At 50.3% G+C, this 17727-nt stretch overlaps 1 protein-coding gene across 2 annotated transcripts in view; it reads left to right on the plus strand.

The window, feature by feature from the left end:
• DPYSL2 (dihydropyrimidinase like 2) overlaps positions 1–17727 on the plus strand; it is a 117487-nt gene that overhangs the window by 83165 nt on the left and 16595 nt on the right. For both annotated transcript variants that reach the window (XM_047759738.1, XM_047759739.1), the window contains exons 4-8: positions 796–960; positions 3083–3144; positions 3717–3797; positions 4350–4418; positions 9024–9144. In XM_047759738.1, the coding sequence (XP_047615694.1) occupies positions 796–960; positions 3083–3144; positions 3717–3797; positions 4350–4418; positions 9024–9144 (498 nt within the window). The remainder of the gene's footprint in view (positions 1–795; positions 961–3082; positions 3145–3716; positions 3798–4349; positions 4419–9023; positions 9145–17727) is intronic.

Here is a 17727-nt window from a genome sequence, read left to right on the forward strand (position 1 = left end):
GTGACATAAGGTTGATAGCTATGCTCTCTCATTCTGTCCTCATAACAAATATAGGTGGTAGGTAATATCTCTATTTTAAACCAGCCCAGAAACCTAGGGTAGTGGAGATTAAAGTAGCTTACCCAAGAGCACCTTGCTGGTGAGGAGTGGAGCCAAGAAACAAACTCATGTGAGCCTGACTCCAGAGTCCTCTGACCTCCGTATCGGCCTACCTCAATAATAATATAACAATAACTGCGGTTTTAAAAATGCTTTGAACTCTTAGGATGAAAGATCTCCCTTAAATTACAAAGTGGTATTATGCCGGAGAAATCTGAGTGGCGATGTGAGAGTGGATATGCAGGGAGCTTTTGAAAGGCCCCGTCTGCGTGGCTCTGGTCCAGCATCCTCAAGTTCCTTGTCGTCTGGTGGGGGGGGGCGTCTCACAAGCAGCTATCAACACGAGGACGGGCTTGGCGGCTCTGGCCCGCCACTTGACACTGCCGTGGTCCATAAGGACTCATTGTCTGTGAAATGTGCCCGGGGTCTGTGCTTTCAGGGGTTTTGAGCTGGGAAATCAGATCTGGGCGGGTCATGCGTGGTTTCAGCAGAGCAGTCAAGCCACACCAGGTTTCTGCTTTCTCCTTCTTGGGTAGTCAGCTGGCTAAAGCAGATTCTTAGAGGCCGGTTAGAGAGATCACCATCTCAATTTTAAACCCAAGAAGCCCCTTGGTCAGGGTTGACGTGGGGAAACAGCTGCTGGCCCACAACCCTCAAAGCTCCTGTTGATGACGACACGTGTCTGCTCTTTTCTAGTTGACCATGTGGTTCCTGAGCCTGGGACAAGCCTGCTGTCCGCCTTTGACCAGTGGAGGGAATGGGCCGACAGCAAGTCCTGCTGTGACTACTCTCTGCACGTGGACATCACCGAGTGGCATAAGGGCATCCAAGAGGAGATGGAGGCCCTGGTGAAGGACCACGGTAGGTTGTGCTGACCGACGCCTTCTGGGGATATTTCCTTTCTAGCCCATGAGCTGGCTTGGCGGAAGAAAAGCTCTTGCCAGTAGTGCTAATGGATGCCCCTGTGCCTGCTGGGAGGGAGGACCTGGGCTGCAGGGCATGCTGGTAGGAGGTGGCCAGATAACTTACTGGTGTGAGGAATTATGTGCCCAGCTGGGCTGGGGAGCTGAGGCTGCAGGAGCCATTTGCCCTCCAAGGAGCACAGAGCACATGGCAGTGAGGAGCCTGGGCGGTCTTGACCCTGAGTACAAGACGTGGGCAGCCTCTTCCGCAAACCCAGAAGAACCAGCATAGGTGTGAGGGTGATGAGGCTCTGGGAGCAACTGAAGGGTCTTTTTGGTTGCATAGGACTCTTTTGGGTTCTGAAAGATTCTCAGGGAGGCTGGGGGAATCTTGTTGACCTCAGGGGCCCTCTGAGACCCCCTTGTTCACAGGAACCTTGGAGGTTTGGGTAGTGTTACCAAACCACATTATCTTGCGGGGGGTGGGGGGGTCTCCTTGACCTTGGCTATAGACTAGAGGTCACGTAGGGTTACATGTTGACCTCTTTGGATCCTAATTATCAAGGAAGTGTCTATGCTTTAGGTTTCTGGGACTTCTAGGCTCAGAGTTACCATGACCTGTGAGTCATATGGCAGGAGGGAACTTTGGGCTTGGATGTGGTGGATATCCATACATATGGTAGAAAAAGCCTGGGATGAAAATCTGGAGTCTTGAATTTTTCTGCTTTTCTACAGGCTAGCTGTATGACCTTGGGCAAATCACTTACATTTATGAGACTCAATTAAAACCAAAAATCTCCCGTGAGAGTATTGGATTTGTTACCCTAAGACTTCTCCTGGCATGAAGGTCCCATATGAAAGAAACTAGGAAACCCTTGACCGTTCTCACTTTTGAGAATACTGAGACTCAAATGGACTCAATACTTCCAATGAAATTACTCCATACCAGCCCTGAGCGTTACCATAGCAACTGCTGCCTAGCAGGAGTGAAGGGCAGGGACGTCCTGAGACATTGAACTTGGGCAGCTTCCAGCACCCCCTGTGGCTTGAATTAAACTCCAAGACTAGAAGGTTGTTTGAACAGTTGTTTACCATTGTGATGGGTGTTGGGCAGAGGTGTTTGGTCTGGTGCCTCTAGAAGCAAGAACTCCTAAAATGCCAGGGCGAGAACTGTGACATCTGCTTGTCACACTCACGGACCTTTTCTTATTTAAATTTCTTAGAAATTAGCATAAGGGCCATCTGTTTACCAGAAAAAAAAAGACATTTATTACAGATCTTCTAATTTATGTTCTTATTAAAGTCACAACAGTTAAGAGCAATTCTTACTTCTAAACTTTAACTCTTAGTTGTGGCAGAACACAACACAATGTAAAATTTATCCTCTTCATCCTTAAACGTACGGTTCAGTGACACTAAGGATATCCACTTGGTTGTGCAGCCCTCATCACCCTCCATCTCCAGACCTTTTTCATTTTTCCAAACTGAAACTCTCTACCTATTAAACATTAACTGCCCCTCCCCCTAGCCCTTGGCAACCCCCATTCTACTTTCTGTCTCTGTAAATTTGACATATAGGTGGACTCCTGTAGTATTTGTCCTTTTGTGACTGGCTTGTGTCACTTAGCATGATGTCCTCTAGGTTCATCCATGTTGTAACATGCGTCAGGATTCGCTTCCTTTCAAAGGCGGGAAATCTATTGTGTGGCTGGACCACATTTTATTTCTCCATTTACTTATAGATATTTGATTTGTTTCCACCTTTTGGCTTTTGTGAATCACGCTGCCATGAACATGGGTGTACAAATCCCGGCAGTGAAAGATTTTGAAATTGTTTTGAATTTAGAGACAATTGTCAAAATGCTAAAAAGAACTCTGTTCCCAGATTCTCCAGCTGTTAATATCTCACCACATTTGCTTTGTCGTTCTCTCTCAGTCTCCATCTCTCTCTGTCTCTCCCTTCCTTCCCCCTTCTCTCTTTCCACACATATGTGTAGTGTTATAGCTTCCTTCTTCCCCTGCAGGGTGTTTGGTTTACCTTGTGAATCACGTTTGCACCTCTCTGTTTTGTCATCCCTTAGGGGTCAATTCCTTCTTGGTGTACATGGCTTTCAAAGATCGCTTCCAGCTCACAGATTCCCAGGTAAGAAAAGCTGCCTTTTCTGAGCAGGCCGACTGGCATTTGGAATGTTCGGGCCTCTGCTGCTGTCTTGAAAGCTGCCTCCACTGTGTGCTCAAGGGAGTGGCAGGTGGATAAAGTCACTAACATAACTCCTTTCAGGGAGGGTATGAACCCAGTGCCCTGGCCCCCCAGGACCCGTGTTCTACCAGGCTCTAGAAGCAGATGCCTGCTGTGGGACAGTGTGGCTGAGAGGGGCACCCAGACCCTCCTCAGCATACCTGGGGCAGAGCAGATGTCATCCATGAACTTCTCCTAACCCAGGCCCTTGTAGGTTTCACCACCTCTATTAATTACTGAGAGGTCCTGCACTGTGGCCAGAAACATTGCTGGGGGCATGTTGGAAAAGTCAGCCTTAACAGGAGTGGAGCATTGAGTAGAGAGGGAGAGTGAGAGAGTGTGTGTGTGTATGTGTGTGTGTGTGCGCGCGCGTGTGCGTGCACGTGTGCTGGTCCCTGTGGCGACAGGGAGGTGGTAGTTCTTGTGATCAGGAGAATGGAAGTCTCAGTCTCCGCCCCCACCCCTCCCTCTCTCAGATCTATGAAGTCCTGAGCGTGATCCGGGACATTGGAGCAATTGCCCAGGTCCACGCGGAGAATGGCGACATCATCGCAGAGGTACGTGTTTCCTCTTCATCGTCTCGATGTGACCCCCAGGGCGAGGGGCAGCCTTGAGAGAGTGGAGCGGTATGCGTGGTTCAGCTCCAGGGGGGAAAAGCAGAGTGACCCAGTGGGACTGTGCGGAGTCACACTGGGCAAACGTTGGCGGCAGGTGCCCCTTGGTGTGTTCTGCAGGATGCGCAGCCTGATCCTTCACTGCAGAGAAGTGCTTTCTCTCAGCGCTATGATGTGGCTGCCTGTGGCGTGGGGGACATGGGCGTCCATGTTTAGGTATTTTATGCTGTTGCCCAGGGCTGGGGACACATCAGCTTTCAGCATCCCAGGGGGACAGCTGACCACATTTGGGAGGCTGTGACTGATCTGTCATAGCTCAGGCAGGACTGGGAACAGGGGGCCGAGCCCCTTCTTCATGGGGCCTTGGGATGAGGGCCGAGTGTTCAGTAGGGCCATTTTGATGTCTTGCCGAGAAACTTCTACCCAGGTCTCAGTAGTCAGAGCCATGTGAGAGCCGGGTCTCCCTGACAGCCTGGGATTCTTGAAACATTGCAGGAACAGCAGAGGATCCTGGATCTGGGCATCACGGGCCCCGAGGGACATGTGCTGAGCCGGCCGGAGGAGGTGAGCCCCTGCCAAGTAGAATGCATGAATCCGAGTCCCTGGGCTCCGCCAGAGCCACAGAGAACCACTTCCTGCCTGTTGAGAATGGGGCTTCTGAGATGCTGTTTTTGGTCCCTCTGGGAAGTCACAGTCACCCACGTGTGTGTCCACACAGGCACATGGATGTGTTAGACTGTGCTGAGGGGTAAAGTAGTGCCGTGTGTTTAGCCTGAAGACTTTTCTTTCTGTCTCTAATTCTCTAAGCCCTTTCTCAGGTATTCAGATACAAGCAGCTTTTTATTAGCATCCTGGAGTCTGGGTTCATCGCTCCCAAATCTTACCATGAAAGCTCTTCTAAGTATCTAAAAAGCAGAATGGGGATTGTCAGTTTTTCCATGCTAAGTCTGCACAGGGTATAATAAACAGGGGAATGTGACAGACAGAATCTCTCAGGACCGAAGAGGGAACGTTCAGAGCAGGGTTCCGCTGGCACCGAGGTTGAGCATCACTGTCCTGAGTGGCGTGGGAGTGGGAAGGGTGGTGGAGGTCATGACGGACCCCAGGCCTGTCCTCCTCAGAGTTGGTTGACCCTGTGTTCGGTCTTGAAACAGTTTTGGCATCAGGCCTGGGGGCTGCAAGGACTCCATTGGAGGCAGAGGGATGGCCTGGCTCTCTTTTCCTTTTAAGCCCCATTTGGAGCTCGCATTTCCTGAGCACCCAGAGGTGTAGATGGCCGAGCATAACAGCTCACACTTGGGCTTTATAACATCTCGCGAGGGGGACCAACAGAGCCTCTTCACACAGCTCCTGGGGGCACCTTCCTGTTTGCTGGGAGCCCATTCTGTCCTGCTGCCTGTGTGGGGTCTGCCCCCGCCCCGGTTGTCCAGCGGTGAAGCCTTTGTCTGTCACCTCTGTGTCTCTCCAAAAGCACAAGGGTGTGAAGTTCAGCATCAGAGAGCTAAAAAGTGCAGTGTCTGGCCTGCCCCCCACCCCGACCCGCCACTCTGACCACCCTCAGTATGTAGTATACAAACACACACACACACACACACTCACCTGGGAGCCCAAGCTCACTGTGAGGCCAGTGGGCCTGTGTAACCAGGTGGTGACACCCAGGGCTGGGCTTCCTTACAAAGTTTACTCTCACCTTCATCAGTGGCTTGTCTGGGAGCCCCTCCCACCCACTTCCAACCCAACAGGTGAGAAGGGGAAGAAGGTGTTGTCCCCTGAGAAAAGCAAACAACTTCATCCTGTTATGCGTGCTCCTTCTGAGAGCTGCATGCTCGTTTCCATTTCAAACCCTTCCCGGGGGCCTGGCTTCTGCTTTTCCCGCTGCCTGCGCTGCATCCCCAGCTCAAATCGCAAACAGAAGGCCTGCCCACCCTGGGTTTACCCAACGGGCCAAAGCAGTCAGAGGAGAGTGGTCCCCAGTCTCTGTTTTGACCACAGACATCAAACCTGTTTTTCCGTGATTAGGCACAGTTCATTGCTGGGGCTCTCTTAACAGGGTGTAAACAATAAAAAGAGTAAAATACGGAACTGTTCTAAGAGGAATTGAGCTTTACAGTCCAGTTAGGGAGATAGTGCCAATACAAAAGAAGCAGTTAATAACATCAAAAAAATGCAATTCCTTCTGGGTTTTGTAATCCATTTGTCAGTGTCATGATGGCTAACTGGTGCTTGAACCACACAAAACATTTTCTTCTCTTTTCAGCTGTTACTTCCAACCCACCGTGTGAGCTTGCCCATAGGATTTCCTCCAGCTGGTGGCTGGGAAGATTGACAGGGAGACTCTAGGGAGAGCAGAAATCTAGAAACCTCCTCTTATCAGTGGGCTTATCAGCTCAAGCACGTATTATGATCCAGGTAGTGCTAGGCCTGTGGGGGGCATTGAGATGGATGACAAAGTGGTCCCTTCTGGAAGGGATTCCAGAGGAGCTTCGGATAAAGGGGGAGATGCAGAGTAAGTAGGTGGGGTGGCACGCAATGGGACTCTGAGCCAGTTATGGCCATCAGGCTAGTGTCTGGGAGAGGAGTGGGGCCTTGGAGGAGAGAGGGTGACAGAATCCTTGACAGAGGAGGGACAGAGGTGGGCCTTGCAGAGTGGCTTTGCAGATACTGGACCACAAAGCGAGTGTGGTGTCCTGAAGCTGTGTGTGCCTGCACGGGTTGCTTTGCTCTTTGGACCTTTGCATGGCTTATCTTTAAAATCAGAAAGCAAGGCTTAGGTGACCCCCCTGAATCCCTGATGGCTCTATGAGAAGACAAATAAAAATTTTTATTCAAAAAAAATTTTTTTTGGGGTTCCCGTCATGGCGCAGTGGAAATGAATCTGACTAGGAACCATGAGGTTGCAGGTTCAATCCCTGGCCTCAGTGGGTTAAGGATCCGGTGTTGCCGTGAGCTGTGGTGTAGGTCTGGCAGCTGTAGCTCCGATTCAGCCCCTAGCCTGGGAACTTCCATGTGCTGTGGGTGTGACCCAAAAAAGCAAAAAAAAAAAAAAAAAGAAAAGAAAATTTTTTTTATTATAGTTTACATTGTTGTGCCAGCTTCTGCTGTACAGCACAGTGACCCTGTCATACATATACACATATATACATTCCCTTTCTTATGGTATCTTCCATCATGGTCCCTCCCAAGAGACTGGATATAGTTCCCTGTGCTACACAGTAGGAATATGTTTGTTTTTAAACTATAATACTGTTTTCATAATATTTATATCAGCGTTCACCCTGTGTGAGACAGTTCATGTTTAACATTGGAGGCAAACACACGTACGCACAGAAGGGTGAGCGCGGATCCTTCCATGGTTCTGGGTGAAACGTAGAGAGCTGGGGTTTAAATGACCTTCTCCTCCAAGAGGTAACCTTAGAGCCTCTGCCCTATCTGCAGGCCTGTTGCCCAGCTGGGGCAGGGGAGGGGTCAGACCTCAACTCGTACTTGGTGAGCCAATCCAGGCAGGGCCCTGGGCCCAGATTCTCCCCCCCAGGACTGTCCTTACAGGAGCCAGTCCTCCAGGGTAGGCCCCCTAGAACTGGTACTTCTGTTCCATTTACTCACTAATGAGTGTGACTCTGCCCTCTGGTTCACCCGGGATGGTCCTGGTCCACACCCTTTGTTCAGTGCAGTGATGAATAGTGCCTCTGTTCACTTTAGAAGAGTCTGGGTGGGGACAGGGAATTTGGGCAGTCACCTGCACCCCTGGAAACCACACGGATTCTAGTGGCATCCTTTCCACATTGTACCCTGTGGACTTTTGAGGTGACCACAGAGATGCAGGGTGTCCCTCCTCTGCCTGGGCCAGAGCCACTTCTGTTGTAACTGGAGCCAGGGAGAGAGAGGGCCAATGGTTCAGCTATTCCAGGAATTAAAAACACTTGGATGTTTAATGAGCTTTTTCAAGAGCCCTTTGCTTTGCCTTTGGGTCTTTAGACATCTCTCTTCACATAGGTGAAGCCCAAGAGGCCAAATGTGAATGATGTTGCCTTCGTATATTAAATTAGATCACCCGTTAATGCAATTACAGAACTTCGGCTCTTGGCTGTGCTCCTGTAGAGACTGGTTAGTTAATGGTGATTCAGTCTGGAGTTTTGTCATCTCTTATGAAAAGTAACAGCTCTTTACAGACCAGCCTGGCTTTAACCATTAACCTGAAATGAAGTCACTTATTTGCTCAGTAAACGTTTTTGAGCACCTGCTGTGTGCCAGGTGCTACAGTGGGAACTGCCTGAAGGATGCAGAAAATCTAGTAAGACTCAGCTCCTAGCCTGGAAGAGTTGAAGCCAGCCTTTTGCCAGGATTTGGGAGGGAGCAAAAGGCTTTCAAAATTTCACTGCTCCTTTGCTGAGTATTGCTGATACCTCTGCACTATCTGACTTGATCCAAGAACTAATCTTACCTGGTCAGGTGTTTAGCGGTCCTCACTTGGGGGTCTTTGGAATATTATTATTCACTGAGGCATCAGGTTTAAAGAATCTGGTTATTGGTTAGAGCAGCTGAAGGTGGTACCAGTCTGTGGCTGGCTGTGGTTGGATTGCCCATACAGAGGGCCTTTGGTTTACGCTAATCTGCCTGCTCCCTTTCCAGAGCCCTGTGAGGTTGCATTGTTCCTTGTGCAATGCTGGCTTCACTTGTGGACATGGGACAGAAGCCCAACACAAAACCCCATCACTGAGTGTCTTGACTTGAGACCATGCCACCTGGCATGGGAGCCATCAGTTTCCATGTGTGGTTGTTCTCCAACATTAGCAAACATGAAAATCACCCAGAGTTGATATGACCCACATTTCTGAGTCCCACTCCCAGAGTTACTGACCTTGGGTCTGGGGAAGGGCTGCAGGGCCCTGAGAATCTGCATGTTTTAAGACTCCAGGCAGATGCAGAGCATACTCAGAACCATCCACAAGAGCCAGGAAGGAAGTACCCCGTCATTTCAGCCAATCAATATTGAGTGACACTGGGCAAGTCACATCTCCTGCCCCTGACTGCAGTGCCATTTGGGGTACAGTCCAAGGACACAGAGTTCTCTGATTCATCATGGCCTCTCCCAGTCAGGGACGGGAAGAGACGGCTAGGAGAGGGGGCAGAATGTGGGCACACTTCTCATGCTCAGATGCCCTTCTGCAGGTTGAGGCGGAAGCCGTGAACCGTTCCATTACCATCGCCAACCAGACCAACTGTCCCCTGTACATCACCAAGGTGATGAGCAAGAGCGCCGCGGAAGTCATTGCCCAGGCGCGGAAAAAGGGTAAGTGCTGCCGACCCACGGTCTGATCACGGGTCTGACTGTGCACAGGTTCGCAGGTTGCGGGGGTGGGGAAAGAGGGTCGGAAGAGGGTGAGGGCTGCGTTTCCAGCCCCTCCTGCCAAGTGGGCCGCACTCATCACGTTCTAGCATTAACCTAATTACAGCTGGGCACTGCAGGGAGCTCCGGTTTCTCCCTCTGTTCTGCGCGGCGGCCTCGTTGGTATCCGTTTAAAGGCGAGCCCAGCGCAGGATGAGTGGGCAGCGCACTTGCCTCCTTCCCCCACTTCATCAGAAAGTTGGATATAATTGGATGCCATCTAAACAGACCAGGCATATACACAGATGACGTCAGTTTCCAACTGCCCCAGAATCCTGGGAAACGTTCTACTGCAAAATGCGGTTCTCTTTGTAGCTGGTAGTGATTTCCGCCAGGCCGTGTAAGAGAGCCTGGTGGGGGCGGGGGTGGAGGCAGGTGGGGGGTTTTACCCCAGCCCCCTCACATCCTCTTCTCCTGGTGCCGGAGTCACTCCCTCTAGATTATAGCAATATATTCTGGGCTGAGGCTGGTCTCTGTTCCATCGGGAAGGTTCTCGGAAACTAATTTACTAAGTGCTGCTTCCAGGGTGTGGGCGGTGGAGCACCCTATCCATTATGAATGCAGCACAGCCCTACTGCATCTGCCCTTGACTCTGAGTTTGGGTCAGCACAGCACGTGTTCTGTACTGGGCAGTGTAGCTTCACATACAGAAAGCCTGTTCCTGTTTAGTGGATCTGGGGGCGGATGGATCTTGGCTGGACGTGAACATGACTGTCATAGAGGGGCCTTCTGCCCGCCCACCCACCTACCTACCTACCTACCTTTCTTCCCTCTTGCCATTCTCCCCTTGTATTTCCTGATTGCGCTGCCTTTTTGTATTATTTCTCCAACTCACTGCCTCCATTTTTCTTTATTTCTTGTTCTGTTTCTCCTTCTACCTCTGTGTCCACATTTCTCTTGACTTCCGTCTAGCTTTTTCCTGATCTCTCTAATCTCCTGCCTGATTTCTCTTTCTCATTGTTTTTCAATTCCCTTGTCTTAAACCATTTGTCTTTTTTTCTCTGTCAACAAGGAAATAGCCTGCCCTCTCTGGTTTGTTTCTGGTTCTCCCTGGGGATGTGATCCACATGGATCGGGAGGGTTTTTTTTCACTGATGGGTGAATTGTTGCAAGACTTAGAACAAATTGCTCAACGGCCAGTGAGTCATCTTGTCCCAAGAGATGATAGCTTCTAGATGGATCCAGCAATTAATTCCTGGCCCCTGTTCTTTGGAGCTCCCCTGGGGCCTCGGTCCTTAGGCTCTGCATGAAATGGTTGCTGCATTACAGCTTCTTGGAAACCTGCCCTCTCCTGGCAGCTAGAAGGAACTTCCCTTTGAAATGGAACATTCTAGGAGTCCTGTGGGTGATTACTGTTGGTGACCCTCCCTCACCTGGGTCCTATATCACCCAGACCTACGTTTGCAATAAAGGAATCAGCCTTAGCACCCAGCGCTAATCCATGAATAGCCGTTTCCATGTAGTGGGGGGACAGTTGGCACAATGTCTGAAAAGGGGAAGTTGGGGGCAGCTTATTTTATTTTAGTAACCATAGCATACTCAGATGAAACCACGAAACAAAAAGTCAATGAACATTTTAATATAATTAAATATTCAATTTAGTGGAATTTTTCTAATTTTTAAAATTTATTTTTTATTAAAGTATATTTGATTTGTCAGTTGTACCAATTTCTGCTGTATAGCAAAGTGACCCAGCTATATCCCATATATATATTCCTTTTCTTGTACTATCTTCCATCATCAATTTAGCAGAATTTAAATGCTGAGGCCATGTGTTCTGATTCTCTCATTTGTCCAAATTGTCGGATGGAGGAGTCTGGCCTGTCATAGTACTTGGTCTGGGACAGGTAGTGCTGGCCGGTCTGGGGCTGCAGAGAAGGTGCTGGGCCTAGGCTGGACCAGCCAGCAGTGCTGCGCTCTTTCTCCTTTCTGTCTCTCAGTTTTCCTGCTTGAAGACACTGAGGTGGAGTGTTATTAGGGAGTCGAATTCCTCTAAAACTCTGAGACTCAGTGCTCTGTTGTCTTTATAACTTGGACCCTGTGTGTGTGTATTGGAGGCTGAGCACCAAGAGGGACCAGTTCAGTCTGTTCATTCAGATCCTTCAGGGTGTGGGTCCAAGGGTGCCTGCATTGTGGTTCCCAGAGTGGTGCTTGCATTCAGACACTGGCCCTCTAGCCCTTGAAAGCCTTTGCTTTAGATGAATTTGAGCTGCCAGAAAGGAATTTCCGGTGCATTTGGGTGCTAATGAGCAAGGAGAAATCCTAGCTTGCTTTGCAGACCCTTCAGGCTCTTTCCATTTTGTTGGAACTTTGTAACAACTTTGGAAGGCAGCTGGGGGGCTGGAATTTTGGTACTTTGTTTTACTTTGCAGCTGAGCAAACTGAAACTCAGGGCTGGTGAATGGTGGGATCTGGCTTTGATCATCGGCATCTGACTTCAGGCCATGAAGGTCCCCATTAATGTCTGACTCACCTTCATGCTTTGAGATTATTTTAATATGGGAAATGCCATGACCATCTCCTCCTCGGTATCTGTTGGGGTTTAGTTCCTTAGCAACCTGGTAGAAACTGGAGCAGAGTCATGGATAATATGGAAAGAAGGGTTTCCCAAAGACCAAGAAGAAATAGACAGTATAAAGCTGTATTGAGCTAGTGCTCTGGGGTCAATATCCTGCCCTGGATCAAATCCCAGCTCCATTAGGCAGTAGCTCTTGATGCTAGTGGGCAGGTAACTTACCATCTCTAGGTCTCATTTTCCCACCTGCAGGGGGAGGATAGGAATACTAAGCATCTCCTAAGGTGAGGGAATGCACACAAGGATGCCTAGAATACGTGGACCTATTACTATGATGATTCAAGAGTGGGGGGCTTGCTAGACCAGTAGAGCAAAGATGCCTTGGGCCTGAGCCAAGGATTTTCTGCTGAGGATTGTTTCTCAGCTTCAGGTGGCTTCTTCTGGCCCCTGGAGGTAGCAGGCATGAGAAGCCGGCCAATGTTTTGCTGCTCCATCTCTTCATCTGTGAAATGGAGAGATTCTTCATACATTCAGTGAACTCTGCTATGGAAGATTTCAGGTGTTTGTATTAGGGATGAGAAGTGGTCTCAGCGCTCAGCTCCTTTGCTGGCAGGGGCAGTAAGGGAGGGCACGGGAGCAGACAGTCAGATGGGATATGGTCAGTTTATCAAAGAGGTGGAAGCCAAATATGGTTAGAGCACAGAGAAAGGCACCACTGTTTACAGACATGTGCCCAAGTCTCAGAGGGCTCAGGCTGTGTCAGACAACACCTCTCTGCCAATGTGAGCTATTGGAAAACCAAAATCCTGTCAACGGCAGGAGCAGTGACAGCTCCTCTTACTGGTCTCCATCTCCCCCCTCTCCCCCTGCTCCCAGAGACCTGCAGGTCTTCAATCCAAGACAGGAGGTGTTTCGGTAAGTGAAGGTGTGAGATAGAACAGAAATGAGGGCTGTTTCCATCGGGCTGCTGGAGTTGATATGACTACGTGCAGGCTTCCACCAGAGCTGGCGTTGGCTGTGCTGCTTCCTTCTGTGTCCTCCAGCAGGAGGGTGAGTTGTCAACCCCGTGCTGCAGATAAGGACTGAAGACACAGCCAGCATCAGAATACAGTGGGCGGTTTTCACTCTTCCAAAGAACTTAACTATTGGCCAGATGAATAGGCTGACGTCATGGAACGGAAACTGTAATGTGGAAATTGACTAACTTGCCCCAGATCCTCCACCCGTGGGAAATAGAACCTTAATTCCAGACTCCTGGCCAGCTCTCTTTCCACTGAGGATCCCGTGTGGGGATTTCGCTGGAACTGGCTCCCTCCGACTGCCTTTTGTCCCTGTGTGGAACAGCATGGCGCTGACGCCTTCCACGTGTGAGTGGTGGTGGGCGGGCACAGCCCGATGACCTCACTGGTGCACGTCCTCCGCCTGGCCCCGCCCCGCCCCCGCAACCCAGATGCAGAACCATTCACAGCCCCAACTTGAGAAAAGACTTCCTATGTCCTGTGGGTCGGTAGGAATGGCAGGGGCGTAATGAGAAGCACATGATCATGGGGGCTGCGAGGACCATCCCAATTTGGGGACATTAAGTTCGTGCCCAACCTTGTAATCTTGAACCCAGAGAGTCGCCCGTGGTTGGCTTGTGAATGTTATAAAAATCTTACCAAAATCTGTGTTAGGGCTCTGGAGAAACAGAACCCGTATTAAACACACACACACACACACACAGATTTTAAGGAATTGGCTCATGCAGTTGTGGGCACTGGCAGGTCTGAAGTCTGCAGGGTAGGCTGGCAGGCTGAAGACATGGGCAAGAGCTGATGCTGCAGCTGAAGGCCGTCTGGAGGCAGAGTTCCTTCCCAATCAGTGCCCTCACCTTAAGGGCAGATGCTTGCAGAATCAGCAATTCAGTTCAGCCGCTTTCAGGGTGAGACTTGGGGCTCAGTTTTCAGTTGGTTTAAGCTCTGAAGTAGCTGGAGATGAGGATCTCTTTGGGGACAGGCATAGAAACTTTCGGGTCACATTTGTGGCACTTGAGTTGGGAATTTGAATCCCTGAGCTGAACCTTGTCTTTCCTCATGTTGCCCAAGGTAAGGAGGAACCACCAGCCCATCTTGTTATACGCAGTCTGGCAAAAACGTTCTAAGATAGCAAATACACAGTCACCCAGAACTTTGCCTCTTTTAAGTTATCTGATTAGGAGTATCCAATGGTGGTATTTTGCATCTTTTGCCCCATCACACCATGCGGTGTCAGTGCTCTCTTAACTACTGGAAGTGGAGTTATTAGGGCCTTATACCAGATCAGATTAGACAGTCAATTCCAGAAAGCCCAGAACCAGTTCAGAAGATTTAAGATTCTGTTCCTTGGGAGTTCCCGTTGTGGCTCAGCAGGTTAAGAACCTGACTAGTATCCATGAGGATGCAGGTTTGATTGCTGGCCTTGTTCAGTGGGTTAAGGATCTGACGTTGCCCTGAGCTGTAGTGTAGGTCACCAAAGCGGCCCAGCTCCTGCATTGCTGTGGCTATGGCTACAGCTTTGATTCAACCCTCGGCCTGGGAACTTCCATATGCTGCAGGTGTGGCCCTAAAAAGAAGAAAGAAAAAGAAAGATTCTATTCCTTTAGAACCACTCTCCTTTAGATTGAAAATCTGCTGGGCTGTTAAGTTCTGGCTTGGGGTCTCTAAGAGGAAAGGGAGAGTAGTGGAGGGGGGTGTGTGTATGTGTGTGTCCTTGTCATGTTCTGGTCTGTTTTTCATTGTGCTTTTTATGCCTGTGTTTTGAAATACTTACCTGTTAACAAGTACATGATTTCCCATTGTTTCTGCTCTGGATGTGTGTCCTCCCTCTTCTCATTCCTGGGCAGTGACTAACCGTCAGGGATGGAGCTGTCAAACATCTTTTGACCCCAGCTTTCCTTTATTCTTCACAAACGCACCTGGGCCCATTGCAACTCCACACCAGCCCCAGCCCTGCTGTTCCCGGCCATCCTAAGGAGCCCGGAGAAGAAAAGCATGAAGCTCTCAGTGCCGCCAAGAAAACATCAGCAATGTGTTTGCAGGAGGGCAGAAAGGCCAATGAAGCCTGTTTTGTGGTTTATTTATTTATTTGTCTTTTTGCCTTTTCTTGAGCTGTTCCCGCAGCATTTGGAGGTTCCCAGGTCAGGGGTCTAATTGGAGCTGTAGCCACCAGCCTAAGCGAGAGCCACAGCAACTCGAGATCTGAGCCGCGTTTTTGACTTACACCACAGCTCACGGCAACGCCGGATCCTTAACCCACTGAGCAAGGGCAGGGATCGAACCCGAAACCTCATGGGTTGGATTCGTTAACCACTGTGCCATGACAGGAACTCCTCGTGGTTTGTTATTATTATTAGTGGTAATTATTTCCTGCATGCAGCCCAGTGACGTCTGTGGTCTGGCTGAGGTCCAGAAGCCCACCTGGTGCTGCCTCAGTTGCTTCTACCGTGGGCAGAGGAGGAGGTCTCCTGCAGGAGGGTATGACTCCTGCCCTGCTTTTGGGGGCTGAAGAGGCAGCAAGGACCTCTGAATCTCCGAGCAGGCAAAGCAGAAATGAACTGTAAAGATGCCTTCCTCCTTTTCCAAGAGCCCCCATGTTTGCTTGGCCCCAGCCCAGGAATCCTGGCTCAGCCTTGGTCTGAGGAAGCTGATCTGGTCAGCAGTGACCTTGAAGCTCCGACCCAGGTCTGGGTTTTGCAGAGGCTGAAGGCCAAGTTCCTTCCCTGTGGTGCATGCCTGTGTCTGTGCACAGCGAGGATGGGCCCCAGCCCCTTATCAGCTCCCCCACCCCAATCTGAGCTGTATATTGCAGAGTGAGATGAAGGCTGAGGTCAAGGGCACTTGCACTCACAGGATTTGGGACACATTCCAGGAACCAGCCCCTCCTTGTCCTCGAGTTTCTAAAAGCAGGACCGAAGCCCAGACTCAGGGAGAGGATGAGCAGCACTGAAATTACAGGAGGATCAGGAAACCGTGGCTGCTCATTCAAGAATTTCCCAAGCCTGGCAGCTGTGCTTTTTTTCTCCAGGCAGTTCTGCCCTCCTGATCAGTTTCAGGTTGCCAAAGCCAGGAAAACCTTGAGGGTTACGGGAAGAACTGTTTTCCTGGTGACTTGTCTGGACCTCACCTTTGTGCTCAGACAACAGTCAGCAGGACCTCCAGGTGCGGGGTCAGAGAGCTGTACCCCCAGCTCAGCCATTTCCGGCTGACACGCCAACCAATAACCTTGGACCGCAGCCGCAGGGCTGCTCAGCTGTTTGCTTTTCACACTCACCCCTGACAGGGGCACAGGCCTTCTTGTGAGGCGGTGTTTTACTACCTGAGGATGAGCTGGAGGGGATTGTGCAGCTGCCCAACTGGCTTCTCGGACCTGGTCCTGCCTGGGAGGCATAGATCGGAGACCCTGGTGATGCTGAGCGTTGGCCCTCCTCTTCCTGGGGGCTTCCTTCAGGGTGAAGCTTTCTCTGCAGCCCTCCCTTCCTCTTGGGGGTCATCCCTGGTTTCCTCAAGTCGCTCCCTGCCATGGCCCTTGACCGTCGCTGGCAGGACAGAGAGTCCTTTGTGAGATTCCTGAAGCTGGAGGGGGAGCTCACGGAGCCAGCCCTCAGGGCAACTGCCTCCCTGGTGGGTGTTGTGCTGGGTTATCCAGAGACAAGCCTTTGGGAAGGGCCATGGGGTGGCAAAGAGACACTTTCCAGACTGAGAAGTGTTGGGCCTCGAGGGTTTGGAGAAAAAGGCCCTCTTGACAGGACCACTGTGGGGACTGAGGGTGCCCCGTGCGGGGGACGGTTGAGGAGGTGAATCCTCAGTGGCAGTAAGGCTGGTCTGAGATCAGATTCTGGCTCTGATGTCTTTGCTTAATCAAATACACACCCTTCAATCAGTTCAGCACATGTTTATTGAGTGCCTCCTGTGTGCAGGCTGAGTCGTTTTCCTTAGTCGCTGGACTCTTCCCCTTCATCCAGTGGAGAGTCAAAAAATTTAAAACTCAGGGAGTTCCCATTGGGGCACGGTGGTGATGAACCCAACTAGTATCCATGAGGGTGCGGGTTCCATCCCTGGGTTGGATCAGTGAGTGGGTCAAAGATCCAGTGTTGCCATGAGCTGTGGTGGGGATCACAGACTTGGCTGGGATCCCGTGTGGCTGTGGCTGTGGCTGTGGTGTAGGCCGGCAGCTGTATTTTTGATTGGACCCCAAGCCCGGGAACGTCCATATGCCATGGGTTTTTTTTTTTTTTTGAAAAGAAAAAAATTTAAAACTCAGTGACTATTAGATTGTTGGAGTGGAGGACAGGATGGAGTTTGGGATGACATTAAAGAGGAGACCAGCTTTGATGTGAGGCTGGGGAATGCAAAGCCTAAGATGCTTCCGTGACAAGGTTGTTTCTCTCCTTGAAGGCAGAAGGGCCCCTTGAGAGGAAAAGAAGGGCACGGAAAGGTTATATTTAGGAAGCACCCCCTGCAAGTATCATGGAGAACGGATGAAGGGGTGGGGAAGGAGGTTGGGAAAGCAAAAATAAATCTGAACCCTGGTTGGGGGGGCCTCTGTGGAGTGAGCTGGGGAGAAGTGATGAAGGCTTAGAGGAAAGGGCACAGAGTGGAAAGAAAGGATGTATTTAAGGCATGAAAGCATTGACATCTGATGGGTATAAATGGTTCTCAACTTTCTGGCTTCTGCCTGAGTAGATGGATATGAGAGGACATGATTTTGGCCTCAAGAAATTGACATTCTTTCTTGACAGTGTATTGAGTTAGGCTAGGCTTCTCCAGATGCTGAAATCTCAGTAACTGTGCAAAGTCCTTTACTTCTCGGCTATGAATCTGAGGGCCCTCAAGCGGGTGACTCGGATCCAGGCTGTCTCTTGGGTGGATCTCGAGGGCTCTGTGCTGGCCCTTAAGTGCTTCTGCCCACTGATGACACACCTCTTCTCCTCTCTCAGCCCACTACCCCAGAGCTGG

This window comes from Phacochoerus africanus, chromosome 15 (genome assembly GCF_016906955.1).
Source record: "Phacochoerus africanus isolate WHEZ1 chromosome 15, ROS_Pafr_v1, whole genome shotgun sequence".
Lineage (NCBI taxonomy): Eukaryota > Metazoa > Chordata > Mammalia > Artiodactyla > Suidae > Phacochoerus > Phacochoerus africanus.